The 14,307-nt window shown below is 38.6% G+C and overlaps 1 protein-coding gene across 2 annotated transcripts in view; it reads right to left on the reverse strand.

Annotated features, from left to right (window-relative positions):
* Positions 1-13,755, reverse strand: part of tafa1a (TAFA chemokine like family member 1a) — a 47,402-nt gene extending 33,647 nt beyond the window's left edge. For both annotated transcript variants that reach the window (XM_027145326.2, XM_027145325.2), the window contains exons 1-2: positions 13,399-13,755; positions 12,478-12,607 (exon numbers count right to left, since the gene is read on the reverse strand). In XM_027145326.2, the coding sequence (XP_027001127.1) occupies positions 12,478-12,607 (130 nt within the window). In that variant the 5' untranslated portion in view covers positions 13,399-13,755. The remainder of the gene's footprint in view (positions 1-12,477; positions 12,608-13,398) is intronic.
* Between the last annotated feature and the right edge of the window lie 552 nt (positions 13,756-14,307).

The raw sequence follows: 14,307 nt of genomic DNA on the forward strand, positions 1-14,307 counted from the left end.
GAGTACAAGTAAGAACGCTTCAGCACACAAACAGCAGAAATGTGTGTACATGAGCATTTATCTGGAATATGGGCTCTGCCGTGTTGCTGACGCACAGCATGAAGTACTAATCTCCACTAAAACTGTACAGATTTCTTCAATGGTGCGTTAATTCACGTCATTGCCCACCTTTTGGACCAAGTTAGTGTTTAAATATGCTGGTCAAAAGACACTTGACCATCACATGCATATATGTTTGTTAATCTTCCTATTCCAGAGGTAGTCTCCCTTTAATGTTATAATAACCTCCACTCTTCTGAGAAGGTTTTCTGTTACATTTTAGATGGTGCTGTGACTGGTTTTGTCCATTCAGCTTTATGAGCATTTGTGAGGTCTGGCACACATGTTGGTGCACAGCTGGCGTCCCAGTCCATCCATTGAGGTTTTCCAGCTAGCCTCGGCACGCCATGTTTTCATGGAGCGTATTTTGTGCACAGGAGCATTGTTATGCTAGAAAAGGTTTGGGCCTTCAAGCTGCCACTGCTGGGCCCCTGAGCAAGGCCCTTAACCCTCAGCTGTTCAGTTGTAAGTCACTTTGGATAAGGGTGTCTGCTAAATGCCTTAAATGTAAATGTAGTCCCAGCCCAGGGAAAGCTGTAATTCCACCGTATACAGTGACATTCTATATAATTGTTTGTTTCCATCTTATCAGTAACAGTTTGGGAAAGGCCATATTTTGGCGAGTTAACATGCTTAGTATGTTTCACAAAAATCTATTTAGCATTACTTGTTGTTACTTAAGTGGAAATTCTGCCTTTAATTTCCATGGGTCTTTTTGACAGTGTAGAGTTTTATATAATAAAGTCGAAGGTCTAAGTAATGGCAATTACTTCTGAAATGTATCCCAGGTGATTTTCACAACAAAAAATGATCCAGGATCATGGATCTGAGAAACTAATGTACAATCCTGGTATATATGATTATATTTGATACTGTATATATTATATTTATATTATATTATATGATAGTTGCTACCCTGCTGCCATATTAAGGATGCTACAGGAAGTTCAGAATGCATCATACCGTATCCTTACTAGGAAAAGAAGCAAGTTGCTTGGGTTTTATTCAAGCTAAAGTGGCTGCCTATTAAGTCCCACTTTGACAACAATGTCCTGCTCATGACATTTGCAGCTCTGAAAAGTTCAGTGCCAGTGTATCTTGCACATCCCTTTAAACACTACAGTCCACTTTACTCAGATAAAGGCTGACCAACTGTTATACCAAAAGTTCAACCGAAACATGTTTTTCTTAGCCTTATAAATATGCAGAGTAATGTCCATAGGAATGCTTTCTCCATAATTCTTTTTAAATCTAAATGTTTTTTTATTATTAGACCTTTATATATATTTACAAATTAAAAAAAAATAATTACAAATTTAAAAAAAGCAAAAGATTTCTTTTGCTTTTTTTAAATTTGGCATATTCTCGGTTCTTGTACTTTTATAATGAAAGCACTTTGAGTAATGAACTTGAACTTCTAAACGAAATAGTCTAATTTAGTTGTAATGGTAATTAGTCATTTAAATGCCTGTCTGAGTGACCAAGTAATGGCATAAGTGGAAAAAGAAATTTTAAAAATAGCGAAACTGACAGGTTTGCACTTATATATAATCTCAATACTGTCCAAGAGTAAACACCATGTCAGTGTCTTTAATGGCTATGTTTAAGCATGCACATTCATAAGCTTTAAATCTCTCCCTGACAAAGCCTTAGAGACAGGCTGTATGGTTTTGTTAGTGTTTTAGTTTCCTGCATTCTCTCCTGCACAATGAGGCCTGAATCACACTGGGCCAATTTAACTCTCATTACAAAGATTAGTGCTCATGCAGCCTAGGGCAAGAAGGAAAAATAAATAAATAATATGTCTTAATTCAAGCCTAGCTCAGTTGTAGCTCTGCTTATTTGCATTACTGAGATGACTGTACATGCAGTTGGAGCTGGACTGTGTATCATGTCTTGTTAAGTCCATATATTGGAGCTAAAAGATATTCATATTCATTTGTTCGTGTTCATTTGTAATTCAATTTTTCAGATGTTGTGACCAACATAAACATTAAACCTGTACAAATCTGTAAATGCAAATGACAAAATTAACCCCGGTATCTACTTTCAGTGTCTTTCAGTAAACCTAGTTCTGAATTTAATTACTCAAATATAAATTTGTCTTGCGGACCGTGGCACGTTTTGCCCCCTTGAGCTCGTCTGAAGGGAAAGTTCTCTCTGAAAAGCTTCACTGTGTCTTTCTGTCACTCTAGTAAAACTCAGTAGAGCAGAATATCAGCAGCACCTCTCTCACATCTCTCACAACACCATCTTGCCTTCCCTCTTTCTTCGTTTGAAGTGTCTTTCCATGTGGTGAAGAATAAACACTTATATTTCATACTGCATGACAGGAAATAAGGGTTTATTATTGGTGGTGAGACAGTGGTGAGCTTTTACTCTTAAAAGTTTTTGTCCTTTTTTTCACTTTTACCAAAGCAGAAAAAAAGCAGGCAGGAAAACACGTCAGCACTCACCATCTATACAAATCGAAAAAAAGAAGAGAAGAACTACAAAAGCATTTTTATAAAGTGAAGCATTACACGCTTCAAAGAGATTTCTCAACATTTGACATGCAAATATGTGAAGCAATAAACGGTCGTCCTGTAGCAAATTCACACTGAATTCCTGTGTCATTCCTATTTATGTTAAAACAACTCAATTTCCACTGAAATTTCCTTCTCACCAAAGCTGCGATTGCTTCTATCAGTGGTATGGCAAGCTTTCTGATTGATTACCACCCTGTTTGCTAATAGCACTTAAGCATGCTAAACAATTACCGCACTTTGCTAGAGGTTCTGCTGCAGGGATAGAAGGGTGGAGTCACCCCCCAAACACAGCGACTCCATGTTGCATGTTTATTAATGCCCTGAGATTCTATAGGAAGGTAGAGGGCTGAGAAGAAGCCAGTGTGGGAGGGCTGAGTGCAGAATAATCATTTAAGCTGTAGGCAACCAAAATCCATTTTCCCAACCGCGACCTGTACGGTTTTCAATTATTCGTGCTGTTTAAACAATTACACATGAACACATTTGTGTTACGCACTCTGCATTATTCATCAAATCCAGTGGGGAAAGAAGTTTGGCTCCACGAAGGCAACACTAAATTTTACACCCACAGATGTGGGTAGGAGCTGAAAAGTCAGAAAGAATGCGCAGGCGTAAGGTTCAGCACTGGTGTACGTTGTTCTATTTTAGTGTTTGTATGTATTTTTTATTTTAGTTTGAGAAGTAATTAAAAATTCTCATTTACGGTTAAGGCTACAGCTACATTAAATCATATTTCTCAGGTTATATACATTAAAGTTGTCCAATGAAAAGGATGGTGGCGGGTCGAGGGGGGTTATGTTCCCAAATAAAGCTACAGAGGAAATTGTGACACAACAATGCTATAATCATCCAAGGTCAGGAGTCAAGAAAGCAAAATTAGCGAAGTTTTGGAAGTGGAAATGCCAGTCGAGAGGCCATACTGTATGTGAGAGGCCATGTATGCAGAATAGGGCAGCAAATGTAGAGGTTGTCTTCATGTGTTGGACGAAGCACGTGTCTAAATCACCCTCTCGAGTAATAGAGAAGGTTTGCTAGTTGGCTAGAATTGGCAAGACTACTTTTATCTAATTGTGCAGCAAAAATAACAAAAACAATATTATCTACTATTTTTCAGGTTTAATCAACAATGTTTCAAAATAATAGTATGATTTCACTTAAATGAAGTAACAAATATAAGACTGAAATGTCACTTTTGCCACATTCAGGATTTCTTTTTCATGCCTTTTACAACACAGGTGGCTTCTTACACTTGTACACTAGGTAGGTTATAACAGAAGAGCACGGAATATATTGTGACTATTCTGAATCAATCACAGAGTAGTACAGATCTGAAGGCAAACTTTCCAAACTCACTAAAGTACAGTAAGAGCTACCGGATACTGTACACTGCATGCTGGCAACACAATACAAGACCTGCTGTTTGGAGATGCTCTGACCCAGTCGTCTAGCCATCAAAATCTGGCCCTTGTCAATGTCGATCAGCTCGTATATATATATATTTAGTTCTCCTATATTAGATTAGACTAAATTCAACTTCGACAGATTCCATTCCTTCAACAGAAACCATTTATGACTTTCATGCTGAATTTAGCTCAGAAAAGCTTACTGACACACCATTTGTATTCTTTCCTCAAACTCAAGAATCCATTGCTATTCTGGATAAGACTCACTCCTGGTAGAACCTGGATGCTGCCCCGCTATGTGATTCAAAGTGCAGTCACTGTAATCCATAAATCATAGGTGTACCATTTTTTCACCCAAGAAATCATATGATGCATTTCCATTCAGAGAGAGCTGGAGGATTTTAAAGTTAGACGATGCATGCTCTAACTGAACGCTCTGCTCTGGCTGCATGCTTTCTAATTCTGGAGCTGTCTACATTTGTTTCCCCAAACAAACACATATTAAAAACTGTAAAAAAAAATAAATTATTTGGCTATGCATGTCTGCTTCTCTTTTTTGTTGTTGTTTTGATTATAGGGCACCAAATCAACCAACATGGGAAAAGTCACGAGTTTACTGATGTGGTTCTGTCCCCATACAGTGCTCCAAATGAGTCCATTTCATAAATCGGTGAGATATTTGGGTAGGTGGGATGATTGTTATTAAAAGGAAATAAGGAAATACAATTTCTCAGAGTTCCACAAGCTGGGAGATTTGTGTAGCTCTAAAACAAGTCATACAAAGATAAGCTTTAACAGATTTAAATTTACATGTATGGCATATAAATTGACATTTTTGGCAGACATCATTATCCACATCTACCTATAAAAGTGCTTTGAAATATCTAGTAATGAAGACATCCTGATTTTGGTTCAATGGTTCACGAATTAATAATAACATGAGTCTAAAAACTCTGTTGGCAGCCAGTAGAGCAAAAAAAAAAAAGACAGCACAGAAAACTAGATTTTTTTTAAAGTGCTTCAGGAAGAGGTAGATCTTTAGAAGTTGTTTGAAGCAGCCAGTGTCTCAGCTGTTTGGACATCTAGAGGAAGAAGAGTAAAGAGTCTCTCAGAACAGAGAAGAGTCTTGATGCCTACCTTCCTGAAAGATGGTAGGACCAGTAGAACAGTGCTGGAGGATCTGAGATAACAGGGTGCAGTGTACTTTGTGTTGTACCAGCTTTGAGGTAAGAGGGTACTGCTCTGTTTTGGGCTGTGTAGGCAAGCATCAGTATTCTAAATCTGACGAGCACAGCTTAAGGAAGCCAGTGGAGGAATTGTAGCACTTGGGTGGTGTGGGAGAACTTAGAAAGGTTGAAAACGTAGCTGATGGTGGGTGGTGCAGCAGGTAGCATTGTTGACTCACAGATCCAAAGTTCCCGGTTGGATGACAGTGTGCTTATTCATGTTTTCTTGGGTTTATTCTACCTAGCCTGTAGGTGGTTTGACTACTAATGTGCCCGTATGTGTGAATGAGTGTGCAAATGTGTGGTGTTTAATTTGGATGCCTCGTACCCAGGGTTCCAGGCATATGCTCTGACACTGTCTGGGATAAAGCAGTTACAAAGATGAATGAATGAATAAATGAATAAATGAATGAATGAATGAATGAATAGATGCTAAGCTTGGGAACATTACATTGTTTATATATCTGTTTTATATTCGCAGTATTCAAGAAATCAATGTAGAATAATGAGATTCTGAGACTAGTAATAAAAAAGTGTGTGCACAAAGTCACATTCTGTAGATTTTATACTATTTACCATTAAATTAAATTTCTTTTTTCCTTCAAGACACAGCACAATTAACCTCAATACATAGAACTTATTACTTAAACAAACAAACAAACAAACAAACAAACAAACAAACAAATAGATAGATAATTGGGCAGTAAACAATATACTAAAAAAAGAAATATGTAAAAAAAAAAAAGTAGCATTATACCATAGTAACGTCTAATAACTAAATCTTGTCACCTACAAACTTTTTAGTGCCAGTGACTAAGATACAGCTCCGCTAAATTTAATATAATTACAAATGACCCACAGATCAAAGAATGAGTATTCAAATTGACGGTGCTGTGATTCAGTTTCTCAGGAGGTGAAAGCAGGTGACATTAGATCGGATTAGTATTCATAGACACTGAGAAAGAGGGGGAAAAGCATGAAGTTTAACAGAGCAAGAAAAAGAGACAGAAAGGGAAAGTAGCACGCAGCAGATGGAGAAGAGCCGAGGGTCAGAAGTGTACGCTGCTGCCATTGTTCCTGCAGGGAGACGCCTCTGTCAGAAAGGATGGATGGATGAGGCAGAGATGGATGTCAGGCTCTCTGATAGAATAATGTACCTTCAGGACCTGGGTTATGTAAGACTATTAAGCTGTCACAGTGTGCCAGAGTGCATGCAGGCAGATAACCTTTGTTTTGCCAGAGATGAAAAAAAAACTCCATTTCTGTGTTTGCTTTCAGTGTGGGCACACAAGCAGCAAAGCATCATGAAGAAAGAAACGAGAGAGCCTCTTCTGCTGCTTTCACTCCTCTGATATATTTAATACACACAAGAGCGAGTAAGATGTGGCGCCTCAGCCGGGGCCCTGATTCTGTCAGAGATGTTTTGTAGCAAACACAATGGGCAGCGCGAACACGCCTTCAATCTCTGTTTAGTGCTCAGCTAATGCTTTAAGATGAATTAAAATAACAGGGCTGTGTTTCACTTACAAGTTCCACAGTAATAACATGCAGAAAAGGGTTTGTGGAGCTGTGTGGCTTATTGCGATATAAACTTAGAACGGAGCTCCCAGTATGGCATTGTGTGCATGTACAAAATAAATTATATGTATAGGAAATTATAGTGCATGTAAATTACTGTTATATTTTCTTCTTCTAAACAGAAAAGAAAAACTAGGATTAGAAAAACTGGAAAGACACATATTTCCCATTCCTATTCATTAGAAAAAAAGAAGAAAAAAAAGTAAAAAATAAAATAAATAAATAAAAAGAAGACGAAAAATCTGAATGTAAAAGAAAAAAAAGAAGAAAAACGTATTCTTCAGTTTGTCCCTCTGGAGGAACCCTTTCTGCAGGTTCTACTTAAAACCCCAAATCATAGGAGTTTTCTTTCAGACAGGTTTCTTCATAGACCTGATTTAGAGCCATAAACCATCTTAACAACCCCAGAAGAACCATTTTTTTCTGAAAAAAATTTGACATCTTTCTGGCTCAGAAATGAGTTCCATTCCATGTACGAACAGAGCGCTGCAGATTTAGCTAAAATGCAACTCACGAGACATACAGTTTCAACACTGCAGGTGAATTGGATGGATGGAAGGAACAAAAAACTGCAGTTCACTGCAATTGCTCTTCGCCTCACATTGAACAGTTTGCCCAAAGGATTACAAACTGCTTTGTTTAATGGCTAATGTCTAGCAACCTATCCAAAATACCATGACTATGGATCATCCAGAGATCATCAGAGAGCCATCGCTTTACAAAAAAGCCATATCTGGACAAAGACAGAGACATATTGATCAAGGTGCTCTTCAGTAACGCTACAGAGCCCTCTACTGATTTACACAGTCACTAACGATTATGTCGGTGAAGTCTTTAATGTGATTACCATCCTGGAAGGCTTGCTCTCTCATCAGCTACATGCTAAGCAGGAAAAACGATATTGTAGTATATTTGAGCAGTGAAATTAGCTTGCTCTCTTTTTATATCTGTCATCCAAAAACAGTGCCCTAAAATCTGACCACGAAAATAATGAACGCTATTTCTACAATGGTATTTCTTCACAGAACACTAACAAGGGAACCAAACAGATTTGTTGAATAAAACCAGAAATGGTATTTAATTCTTTGTGCAGAGTTGAACTCTTTAAATCTGACCACAAGGAAATAAATACAGTTTATAGTTTGCTGTTAATTATGCAGGAAATTTATTCTGCTCTCTCAATAGCATTTCAGTGAAAGCTTTTACTTCCTGCAGGGTTGCCTCCTGGGGTGCACTGTCTATATAGATTAGTGTACAGTAGGTAAAATGTGGTTACTTTCGCTATCTGGCGAGTCCATATTCTGACAGCAAAACATGCTGCTTATGTATGCATGACAAACATCATCTGCTTTGTCCGGATTTTACAGTCCACGCTGAATAAAGTCCCATGAATTTGCCGTGATTCACCCGCAGTTGCTGGTCCATCTGAGACTCGGAGGGGGAGAACAGCCGGTGGAACATCTGTGGACAGAGTTGCTCCCCTCAACACCTACTCACTCTGTCTCTCTCTCTCAGTCTTTCTGTCTCTCTGCTCTTCATCAAATTCAGGCACATACATAATTATCTATTCTGATCCCCGCAGGTAGAAAAAGCAGTTCTGCAAGCCCTCCAAGCTGCCACAGCATGCGCACCACCGGCTGAATTTAAAACAAGCAAACAGTCTTGTGCCTATTTGTATTACTATCCAAAAATACATCTGTAGCAGATGGACCTTAGAATGTGACTGTATTTATAACAAATAATACCAAATTAAAATAAATTTCAAAATCCTGGTTTTGTCACAGAGCATTGATAAAAGATGTGACAGTACAACTAAAGTCTAAACTGCAGTCAAATCCACGTCAGTTCATTACTGGATGAATTCAACATGAAATTCATCCATCCATTGAGATACTACTAGGAATAAAACCGAAACATGATACAAGATGAATAACAATCATTTCAGGGAGAAAATTGAATCAATATTTTCAGTTATAGTAACACAGAGACCTGCTACTCTCCTCCTGTTGATGATTTCCATGAGGTATATTGTTGCAATATTAATAACATATTCATCTGTTATGTCCAACACAGATTCTTTGCCCTGAATCTATTAGCGCTGAACCGCTGAACCTCATGTGGGATTGTAATGAAATCTGCACTTATGTAAGCTGTATCAGGAATTCTCTTTATCCTGCTGGAAATTCTAATTCAAATATATGGATTTCAGTAACTGTTTAGAATGCTTGAGGAAAATCTTTGACTCGAATACAAGGAAACGTTCTGTATCCGCTATTCATAATTTGAGAGATCATTTTGGTCACACCAATAGTTTCGGTTAAATGGCCAACCAGTAATAATTCATGACCTGCCAAACCTGAAAGCACTAAATACTATTACTATTACTACACACATACACACACACACACACACACACACACACACACACACACACACACACACACACACACAATCAGTATTTTCCGAGTGCTGATATTCTAAGGCATGAAGGTGACAGGACACAATGATCATAATAGTACATAAATGTAGCACTTAACTGCCTGAGCCAGCTGACAGCACAGCAGATGTGAGCGATTTGTGCTATTGGTATCAATTGATTTTCCGTTTTTTTCCTTTTCAGCCTGTCTTTCTGCTTAGGGCTTTACAACATGCACGTCTCTGTACATTGAACGGTATCGATCCCGGGAAAGGTATAGACGGGGTTTGATCCCACCACACAGTCGAGTCTCAAATACAAACATAGATGCTGAAATAGAATGTTATTTCTATATGTACAAAGTGATGTTAGAGTGAAGTGGCATCATTATGATCATAGAAGAAAAACATAGCTAGGTGTTTTAACCTCAAAGACCCATTCTCTGTAGGGAAAGTTTAGAGCTTCTGCTTGGTTATTGATGCAAGAATTTTTGTAAAATAGGAAGAAAACAGGCAAATCCAACCAGCGTGCTCTCTCCTGCAGAGCTCTTTCTGATTTTATATCTGATTTTTAAAAATCATTTAAACCTGAAGGTGCATAGTGGATTACTGCTTAACACATTTGCCCTGCACCTTGGGGGGTTTGATTCCATCTGCCGTGTGTGTGTGTGTGTGTGTGTGTGTGTGTGTGTGTGTGTGTGTGTGTGTGTGTGTGTGTGTGTGTGTGTGTGTGTGTGATTTACCCTGAAATGGGTTAACACCATGTCCCCTGCCATGAGTCCCCTAGGATAGACTCCAGATTCTCATAGACATTGTGTAAGGTGACTTGATACAGAAAATGGATGTAATTTAAACCTTTTTTGACATAAACTACTAATTAGGTCTAAACCTTGCTGTGATCTTTTCCATTCATTTCTTTTCTGTAACTAATTTGCCCTTTTTGAGGTGGATCACATCCTATTGCAGGACCACTGGACATGAGTCAGTCCAACAGGCAGCATGTTTTTAAGACCTGGAAGGAAACCAGAGAACAAAGAGGAAACCCTCACTGAGACAGGAAGAATTCACCACAAACACTGACACTATCCATTGCACTTCTGCACTGTGCCACCTTCCATTTAAAAAGACTATATATCACTGAAGAGTCTGTATGTTAATAACTTGGAGTGATAGACATCCAATATGATCGAACTTTAATGAATTTGCTGATCTGACTGAGCGCTGAATGTCTGCAGACTCGCAGGATGCCAAAGCATACAAACATAACAAAAACACCACAGCACAAAAGAACAGTTGCATACAGTATACAATGAGCCTAAATTATAAATGTATTATTAAAGCCAATTGCTCCTACTATAGATGGATATTGTGGCGCAGGAGCATCATTAACGAACACAGAAAACGTTAAGATTTTGCTTTAGAGGGCAGTTTCTGTATATATTACTTTTGTTTTCATGGTTAATTAGAAATGTAATAATAAAGAAAAAATTTCATAAAAAAAAAAAGAATACAAATGATTTTTCCCAGTTAGCCTACTGCCTATCACTGCACTTTTTAAAAGAAGTTATGTTTTTTTTCTGACAATATTTTCATGTTTTAGTGTTTGAGAAGAAACATTGCTTATGAAGTATGAAACCAACTCCCAGACACCTGCCAACACCTGATACTGATCCAGCACCTACAATTAACAAACACACACACACACAATTCTCCACCTCTTTAAACTATTTAAAAGAGGGTTTTCAGCTCAGCGTGCCACTGACACCTTAATCGCCTCAAACACTCCTCCATTTAAGTGGGAAAGGAATGCTCCATATGGACACATAAACACTGTCTCATGTGACTCATTTCTCAAGTTCCAAAACACTAATGTGTTCTTACACAATGCTGAAAAGCTCATAAAAGCTCAATACGGGCAAATGTCTCACAACATTGTTATTCATATTTATGTTCTGCTGAAATCTCCCAAGCTAGAGTGCTTAACCTTACAATAATAGTGCCACATTTAACGGAGCAATAGATACTCTCACCCTCTGAAATGTTCTTAGTGCAGCTCGATCTCAGATAAGACTCGTAGTGAGCTGGACTCTTCCTTTAGCGCTCGCCCCACTCTAATGAATAATCACTGTATAATCATAGCCACAACCATTGCTAAATAATTAACAGCACATTTTATTGAAAAAAGAAATGATTCAGATCATTTAGTGTAAAATGCTTATATTATTCTTCAAGAGTCTGAAAGATAAAATCAATTCCAATTGAAGCTCCAATCCCAGTAAAGTGGCTCAGGCTGGATCAGTTAATGTGAGTGGACCAGGCTCCATTTGCTATTAGTGCCCTCAATTTAAGGTGTGAGGTTACGAGTAGCAGCACCACAGCTCCATGACAAATGAGGTACCAGAGAGCAGCTACTCGAGTGCTGGCTAATATGTCACACCGACCATCATAATATGAGATTTAAACCGGAAGCCTTTGAAATATTTACATCCTCAATTCTTTGCTCGGTCATTAGCTTTGTACTGAATTACATTTCAATAAAATAAACTAAGGAGTACATTAGTCAGCTCTGATCTGCTCTGATTGCATAATTAATGCTAAAATATCTTAGACTTGACCATATTACTGATATTGGTCAGAATCATTTAAACTTGAGACTAAATAATGTAATCTAATATAATTACAGTCATTATCATTCATTTTAATCCCCTGAGACACGTTCCCACTTTCCCTGTGTTACTGAATGAGACTAGAAAACTTGTTTTGCCATATAATTCATTTCCTCCACAATTACCATGCACAATCAAAAAGTCTCTTTGCTTGCCAGACATTTTGTGTTCTTCCAAATCTCATCACCCACAGGGTGTTTCTAATGGCTTCTATCATGTTGTCCTTTTCATTACACATCATTGCACATCTAAATATCGGTCTAAAATGACTGATTTGAACCCAATTTGTCCACTATGTAATACTTTCCCATGGTTAGTCAGTGAAAAACAAACACAAAAAAATGTAGAGGCTTGTAGCTTGAAGTGACTTCTGGAGTGCAAATGTTCAAATGCTCAACAATATTCGAGTGTGTGTGTGTGTGTGTGTGTGTGTGTGTGTGTGTGTGTGTGTGTGTGTGTGTGTGTGTTTGATTGCTTCAAAGAAATATGCAGTGCTCTAGAGAGTTTCAATAGGCAGTAGGGTAGAACGGCCAGGATGGAGATGGGCCAGAACCAGACTCACCGAGGATCTGGATGTTAGTCCCAGGTGGTGCCAGGTGTTGGTGTATGGTCTTGTAGAAGGTGGCATCACACACCAACATGACGGTCACACTGATCCACACCCACAGCAGCCACGACATTCCCACACCCATCTGCAAACACACACAAAGCACATCCACTCAGCAGCACAAGCCAGCTTTCCTTCAGCATGCCTTATTATCGCACAATATCACGCTGCAAAACTTTAAATACAGTGTAGCCTACCGTGCATTATTCTGACCTCTTTCCTTAACCCACACCCCCTCACACACCTACACAATAACACTATTCAAAGAGTAACGGAGTTACTAGTTTTACAATAGAGTTTACTTATGTCGTCATAAGACAAGGTAAAGGTAAGGTCTGATTATCACAGAGTTACTTAGTTATGACTTATTTTTATTGTCTGATCTGTTGAAGTGAAAAATCTGCTGCTGTCATGGGTGACAGACAGACAGACAAACAGACAGACAGACAAAAAGAAAGACGAGACAGACAGATAGGTAAGCAGCAGAAAGACACAGACAGACAGACAGATTCCTCCTCAGCCCAAAATTAGACAGGAAAGTGACAAGCAAGTTGTTGTTGTTTTTTCTTCTTCTTCCAAACAGCTAGTGAGTGTAAGTGGGTCTGGATGCTGACATACTCCAAGTACACTCCAGCCCTGTGTATGTTGCAACAGTATTTCACACTCAGTAATGAAACTGCAGCCTACTCATCACTGGAGCATGTGCTGAGCTATAATAATAATAATAATAATAATAATAATAATAATAATAATAATAATAATAATAATAATAATAATACCCCATATGGCATCAATCCTTGTTTTGCTCTTCTTTAAATTCGACATGATACTGAAGCTTGTGAGGTTTATTAGTAGCGCTGAAAACTAATCACTTACCTGTAACCAACTCGAAGCAGGCAGATGATGCACAGAACAGGTTGTGTTTAATCCATTCCTGATGAACTTGTGCAGTATTCCACTGGTCCTGCTGCCTGCTGCTCTTCAGCACAACTCTCTCCTGTCGGTCCCTCCTGCGGTCTCAGGTAGCGAGTCGGAGCCACTGCTTAAGTAGAATTACATCAGACTGCAAGGCTTTAAACAGAGACACCGGAACAGAGGGACAAAAGCGAAGTGTGGCATTAAAACACCGCAGTGCTTCTCAAATTACCCCCAACAGCCACGTCACTAAAGTGATGCGCGAGGACGAGTTTCCCCGCTCATATTAAAGCGCGAGACACGGAGCGCGAGCCTTTCTCTCTCTCTCTCTCTCTCTCTCTCTCTCTCTCTCTCTCTCTCTTTCTCTCACTCACTCACTCTGTCTCTCTCTGTCTCTCTCTCTTTCTCTCTCTTTCTCTCACACTGTCTCTCTCTCTCACTCTGTCTGTCTCTCTCTCTCTCACACACACACACACTTACACACACACTTACACACAGACACACTTCTATCTATCTATCTATCTATCTATCTATCTATCTATCTATCTATCTATCTATCTATCTATCTATCTATCTATCTATCTACCACAATCTCCTTCAAGTGCTTCTAAGTCTTGGTTTCAAATCTGGAATCTTCAGTCTAGCTGGGTTTGTTTGACAGTCTGTATAAACTCTTCACCAGGTTCTAGGACTAAGGACTAGAACCTTTTATGACCAAGTATGTGTGAGTTTTTTTTTGTTGTCTATCTGCATGTTTGTTTTTAAGTTAAACTGCTGAACCTTCCTCAGATGAGCTTTATTCTCATTTAAAATTGGTTCATTTCTGACTTTGTGGTAAGTTGAAAATATCCGAGCATCACCTTAGTAATC

The sequence above is a fragment of the Tachysurus fulvidraco genome, chromosome 23, assembly GCF_022655615.1.
Source record: "Tachysurus fulvidraco isolate hzauxx_2018 chromosome 23, HZAU_PFXX_2.0, whole genome shotgun sequence".
Lineage (NCBI taxonomy): Eukaryota > Metazoa > Chordata > Actinopteri > Siluriformes > Bagridae > Tachysurus > Tachysurus fulvidraco.